Source organism: Lathyrus oleraceus, chromosome 2 (genome assembly GCF_024323335.1).
Source record: "Lathyrus oleraceus cultivar Zhongwan6 chromosome 2, CAAS_Psat_ZW6_1.0, whole genome shotgun sequence".
In the NCBI taxonomy this organism is placed as follows: domain Eukaryota; kingdom Viridiplantae; phylum Streptophyta; class Magnoliopsida; order Fabales; family Fabaceae; genus Lathyrus; species Lathyrus oleraceus.
The window spans coordinates 130,078,728-130,084,843 of record NC_066580.1 but is presented as its reverse complement, the minus strand read 5'-3'; the positions used below and the strand labels follow the sequence as shown (position 1 = coordinate 130,084,843).

General features: G+C 35.9%; 2 protein-coding genes across 2 annotated transcripts; both read right to left on the bottom strand.

Annotated features, from left to right (window-relative positions):
* Nucleotides 1-970: 970 nt before the first annotated feature.
* LOC127122230 (uncharacterized) lies at nt 971-1,840 on the bottom strand. The gene has a single exon (XM_051052601.1). It carries the CDS (start codon nt 1,838-1,840, stop codon nt 971-973), a length of 870 nt encoding a protein of 289 aa, XP_050908558.1.
* Nucleotides 1,841-3,944: 2,104 nt separating this feature from the next.
* Nucleotides 3,945-5,316, bottom strand: LOC127118462 (cationic peroxidase 1). The gene is made up of 3 exons (XM_051048669.1): nt 5,053-5,316; nt 4,786-4,980; nt 3,945-4,695 (listed from the first exon to the last, which is right to left on the bottom strand). The coding sequence occupies exons 1-3, from the start codon at nt 5,266-5,268 to the stop codon at nt 4,129-4,131; spliced, it is 978 nt and encodes a 325-aa protein (XP_050904626.1). The 5' UTR covers nt 5,269-5,316; the 3' UTR covers nt 3,945-4,128.
* Between the last annotated feature and the right edge of the window lie 800 nt (nt 5,317-6,116).

The following is a 6,116-nucleotide window of genomic DNA, read 5'->3' as shown; positions in this document are numbered from 1 at the left end:
TGTCGGAATTCACTGCCGACGACAAATCTTCCCCATCCATTATGGTGCGAAATAGGGCTCCACCTGAGAAGGCCTTCTTAATTACAAAAGGTCCTTCATAGTTAGGAGTCCATTTTCCCCGAGGATCCGAGTGAATAGCAGAATATGTCTTGAGCACAAGTTCTCCTGCGCAGTACTCACGAGGGAGAATTTTTTTATCAAAATCCCATTTGAGGCATCCTTGGTACAACTGACCATGGCATACAGACACCAAATGTTTATCTTCAATCAGACTCAACTGATCATACCGAGATTGAATCCATGCAGCGTCATCAAGGTCAACCTCCATAATAACCCTGAGTGAAGGGATCTTAACTTCATTTGGCAAAACAACCTACATCCCATATACTAATGATAATGGACTTTCCCTAGTGGATGTACGAACCGAGGTCTTGTAACCGTGCAGAGTGAAGGGTAACATCTCATGCCAATCCTTATAAGTTATGACCATTTTCTGGATAATTCTTTTGATCTTCTTATTAGCTGCTTCTATGGCATCATTCGTCTTAGGCCGATATGGTGAAGAGTTGTGGTGCTCGATCTTAAATTCTTCGTGCAACTCCTTCATCATCTTATTATTGACATTACTGACATTATCAGTGATGATCTTGCTAGGAATTCCATAGCGACAAATTATCTCTTTCTTACTAAACCGAGTAACCACCTGTCGAGTGACATTGGCATATGAAGCAACTTCGACCCACTTTATAAAGTAATCAACAATAACTAGGATGAATCGATGACTGTTGGAAGCTTTCGACTCTATCATCCCAATCATATCAATACCCCACATAGAGAAGGTCCATGGGGAAGTTAAAACATTCAACTAAGTCGGTGGTACAAAAATCTTGTCACCATATATTTGACACTTGTGGCGTCTTTTAACAAAGTTATAGCAGTCAACATCCATCATTGTCCAGTAATACCCAGCTCAGAGGATCTTCTTGGCTATAACATGACCTTTCGCATGTACACCCTTGCAACCTTCATGTATATATTTTCTGATTGTGCTTGCTTCGTGTCTATCCACGCATTTGAGCAGCACGAAATCATGATTCCTCTTATATAACACATCAACGTTCAAGAAAAACTTGGAGGAAAGTCTTCTCAAAGCTTTCTTGTCAATAATAGATATACCATCAGAATATTGATGTTTCTCCAAAAATGTCTTTATGTCATAGAACCAAGGCTTATCATTAGAATATGCCTCGATTGCTAGATAATGTGTTGGTTCATCCAGGTGGTCAATATGGATAGCAGGTGATTCATTCTTCCATTTGACCTTAAACATGAGGGCCAATGTAGCTAGAGCATCTACCAACTTATTTTCTTCCCCAGGGATATGATGAAAAGAGATTTCATTAAAGTAGAGCATCAGTTTTCTGATATCCTCTTTAGAAGGAATTAACTTGCTATCCTGAGTCTCCCAATCACCCATTACCTGACTGATTACCAGAGCTGGATCTCCATCTACTTCAAGAATTTTAATCCTTAAGTCAATGGCCGCCTCAATACTATAGATACATGCCTCATATTCTGTCATATTGTTGGTGCAGTCAAAGCATAATCTAGCGGTAAATGGAAGGTGAAAGCCAGTTGGAGAAGTGATAAATGTGCATATTCCATGACCACGAGCATTGGAAGCACCGTTGAACATGAGCGTCCATCGCGATCCTAGTTCAGGGCCTTCCTTGGGGCCTGGAATAACGTAATCTCTGATAAATATGATGTCTTCATCTGGAAAGTCAAACCTCAATGGTTGATAACCCTCCACAGGTAAATGAGCAAGGTAGTCAGACATAATACTCCCCTTTATCACTTTCTAAATCACATACTAGATATCATACTCGGTCAACAACATATGCCAACGAGCGACTCTACCAGTGACAACAGGCTTTTCAAATATATACTTTTCCAGATCCATTTTAGATATCAATAAAGTAGTATGGAAAACCAAGTATTGTCTCAGGCATCGAGCTGCCCAAGCCAAAGTGCAACAAGTCTTCTCTAAGAGTGAGTATATGGTCTCACATTCAGTGAATTTCTTGCTGAGATAATATATTACATGTTCTTTCTTGCCTGTGTAATCATGTTAACCCATAATGCAACTCATGGATTCATCGAATACCATGAGGTACATAATAAGAGGCCTACCAGGAACAGGTGGTATGAGGATTGGTGGTTCTTACAATACTTTTTTATTTTGTCAAATGCCACTTGACAATCATTATCCCACACAATCAATTTATTCTTCCTCAACAATTTGAAGATTGGTTCACAGGTAGCCGTTAAATGTGATATGTATATGGAAATATAATTAAGTCGACCAAGGAAACCTCAGACTTATTTTTTCTGTTCGGAGAGGTGACATGTCTTGTATTGCTCAAACTTTGTCGAGATCAACCTAAATTCCTTTCTGACTGACTATGAAACCCAATAATTTACCAGATCAGACCCTAAAAGTGCACTTCGCTGGATTCAATCGCAACTTAAACTTTCAGAGTCTGGCAAACAACTTCCTCAGGTGTTCCAAGTGATCATCTTCAGTTCTAGATTTGGAAATCATGTCGTCCACGTAAACTTCAATCTCTTTATGAATCATGTCATGAAAGAGGGTTACCATGGCGCGTTGATATGTTGCCTCTACATTCTTCAAGCCAAACGACATCACTTTGTAGCAGTATGTTCCCTAAGGAGTGATAAAAGTTGTCTTCTCCATATCATTGGGCGACATCTTTATCTGATTATACCCTGAGAAACCGTCAATGAAGGAAAAAATGGAAAACTGAGTTGTATTATCAACCAAAACGTCAATATGAGGCAAATGGAACTCATCCTTTGGACTTGCTTTATTGAGGTCTCGGTAATCTACACACATTATGACTTTCCTGTCTTTCTTCGGAACTAGAACGATATTAGTGACCCATTGAGGATATTCTGAAATAACTAAAAAGCTAACATCAAACTACTTATTAACCTCTTCTCTGATTTTGAGTGTCATGTCGGGTCTAGTCCTTCGAATCTTCTACTTAACTGGAGGACATTCAGGCTTGAGTGGCAAGTGATGCTCAACAATGTTAGTGTCCAACCCTGGCATATCTTGATACAATCAAGCAAAGACGTCGACATATTCATGCAATAACTTAACCAACTCGGAGTGTACATGTTTAGCAAGCAGTGAAATCTTTTTCCTCCATTTCTAAAGTAACAACGGTGAAGACATTCCCAAATTATCAATCTACATGAAACACCAATGATTCATGGGAAACCCTCACCATCCTATCAGAACGTGATTGTCACAACGATCCATCCCGGATGCCAAGTGCTAAAATGCAAACTTAACATAATGAAAACAATGATAATTAAAGCAGTAGCATAAAGTACAACACCATTATCTGGGATTGATTGCAAGATCAGGGAAATAATTCAAGGTTGGTTCCTTAATATGTTATCTCTTCTCTTATCATTTTTTGTTAAAAATGTTTATTGTTAGTTAGTAAAATATGAATGTAACTTACGAATGTTAGATGTTATTATATCAAGTAAAATATTTATGTTGTTGTTGTTGATATTGTTGTTGAGATTTAATGTTTAAAGATTCTATTGATTTTGTTGATGTTGAATTTGTTGATGATATTTAATGTTTAATGATTCGATTTTGTTGTGGTTGTTGTTGCCCTTGTTATTGATGATGATAATGATGATGATGATGTTGATGACGATGATGAAGAATATTCAGAATTTGTCATGAAAATTGATGTTTTGCCGATTAAAAGGAAAAAAACATGTTAAAATAAAAGTTATGTAAATAAGATATTTCACCTCGGATATTATTTTCAACCGAGGTAAAAAGTAGCATAGTTTTGAAAATCTAAAAAATATTGTTGTCGAGGATCGAATCCATGAACCGTTTCACTTTTTCCCTTTATTGACAAATTTACTCAAACTAAACTGGGATGCTAGGTAAAATTTAATTTAGTTTTTACTCAACATATTTAGATAGTAATTAAAAAAATACAAATTTGGCACACTTATATATTAAATAATAAATCAATCTTTATCCTTCTTGTCCATCCATGATTGTAATATTCAGTAGTAGTTGACTTTTCTGCAATTGCACCTTATCTCACCCTTTTTCCCAGTAAGAGGCTTCAAGTTACCCATCTTGATCATAGAAACTCCAAAATCCTTAGCAAAAGCATAAGAATCTTTGCTATATTTCAGCACCAATTTATCACTTTGAGAACCATCACCTTTAAAAAGCTCTTGATCAGAATGAAGGAGACCCTTTTTGTACAACAAACTCTTATAGTATGCTGTGTCCACTTTTTTTGGAGTAGAATCAAATGGTGCTAAGCTGTCGTCGCCGCCTATTCGAGGACATGTATTCTGTAAATCGGCTGCAAAAGTGGTGTCTATGTTGGTGTCATTGAAGATTCTGTCCCTAAAAGAAGTGCATTTGGCAAATCCAATAGTGTGGCCACCAGATAGAACAACTAAATCTTTAAGGTTTAGTCCATGAGAATTGAAATTTGTGATGAGTTGTGAGAAATTGAAAAATGGAGGTGGAAGATTTGCATTTGCTGCATCCCAGCTTGCATTTCTTGCATCTCTTCTTCCTAATAACACTTGGTACCAATATTGGTTACCACCCAACTGTTAAATGATGCAAAACTTGTTAGCTGTAATACTTACTACCAGAAAAAGTTGAATTATAAACCAAAAACTGAAGACAAAAAGACTTACTATGGCTACAGAATCCCGAGCAGCTATAGCTAAAATATCTGCGCATGAAACTACATCGCGCCTGCAAGCTTTGGTAACTGCAGCTTTAATTTGATCAACAACTTCAAATCCTCGAATTGAATTGATATTTGGAAATGCAGTCTTCTCACCACGGAAGGTAGGAGTGTCATCTAGTAGAACCGATGCATCACACCCCTGTAGTGTCACAGTTCATATATTAATTATTGATATGCAAATGTATCATGAATAGATATGAAATTAACTTACGTTGACGAAGCAATCGTGGAAATGCAAACGCAGCAATGATGCTCCAATTCGTGGCTCGCGATAAATTGCTTGCTTAACAACTGACCTTATGATTGGCAGTGCCTTAGGGCAAATTCTGTCATAGTAATTAGGAGTCAGCTTTGCAACGGTAGGACTCAAAACTGTTGCGAAAGTAACCATAAAAACCACAAGATAAAATTGGATACGAGAATCCATTTTACTATATGCTTGTATGAGACTTATATTTGAGGCAATATATGTTGTTTTTGTGAGTATCTAGCTCTAGAGGAAGGCGTTTTATAGAATGAAAACTTAACAACTTGTTATTTTCTGATGAATGAAAATATAGCAACTAGGGTATAGTTTAATTACATGTTAGCATTGTCAACTTATATAATATTAAGTCATGATAATGTGCAAACAAATTATACGTGGTCGCCTGCTAGGTACCGTTTACCCAAAAAATTACATAAGAATGCTCTTTCATAGGATATAGAAATGGAATACATGTTAGATTTTCTTTTTTAGTTTTTGTACTTGAGTTAATTCTAGCATAGGTGTGGTTTTTGTTCGAACAAAAAGTCTTTAAGAATTGCCTAAACAAACTTTGGATATATACATACTACTGTAATTATATATTTTATTATAAAAACTTTCACCTCATTCAACAAAAAATCAAGGTAAAATTTCATGACGCACTATATTATTTTTTTCCAGGATACATTTTTCAAGTCCCAGCAATTGTAGCTTTTCATTTTCTCTTTACAAGTAACTTCTTTCTTATTATTTAAGATTTTATTTTATTTTATTATTTTATCATACACATATTTTACTATACAAGAATTCACGCACTAAATTTTATCATAAACCTAACTCACAGGTTCAGCCGTTTCATACTCTTAAACATCATTCTGTTTGATGGATTGCGAGACAGATATTTTTTTTTTGGTTTTGTGTTTGTATTCTTCTTACACCTACCTTTAACAAATCATTTTTTTATCTTACAATCTATCTCACATAATTATATTATTGTTTTTCTTGTTGTTGTTCACGTCAATGTTTAA

Bases quoted from the DNA above. Each gene is read 5' to 3' on its own strand.
- LOC127118462 (XM_051048669.1), bottom strand. From the start codon at position 5,268: ATGGATTCTCGTATCCAATTTTATCTTGTGGTTTTTATGGTTACTTTC. The intron at 4,981-5,052 runs GTAAGTTAATTT...GTGACACTACAG, and splicing joins TCCACGATTGCTTCGTCAAC to GGGTGTGATGCATCGGTTCT. The intron at 4,696-4,785 runs GTAAGTCTTTTT...ATCATTTAACAG, and splicing joins CTCGGGATTCTGTAGCCATA to TTGGGTGGTAACCAATATTG.
- LOC127122230 (XM_051052601.1), bottom strand. From the start codon at position 1,840: ATGTCTGACTACCTTGCTCATTTACCTGTGGAGGGTTATCAACCATTG.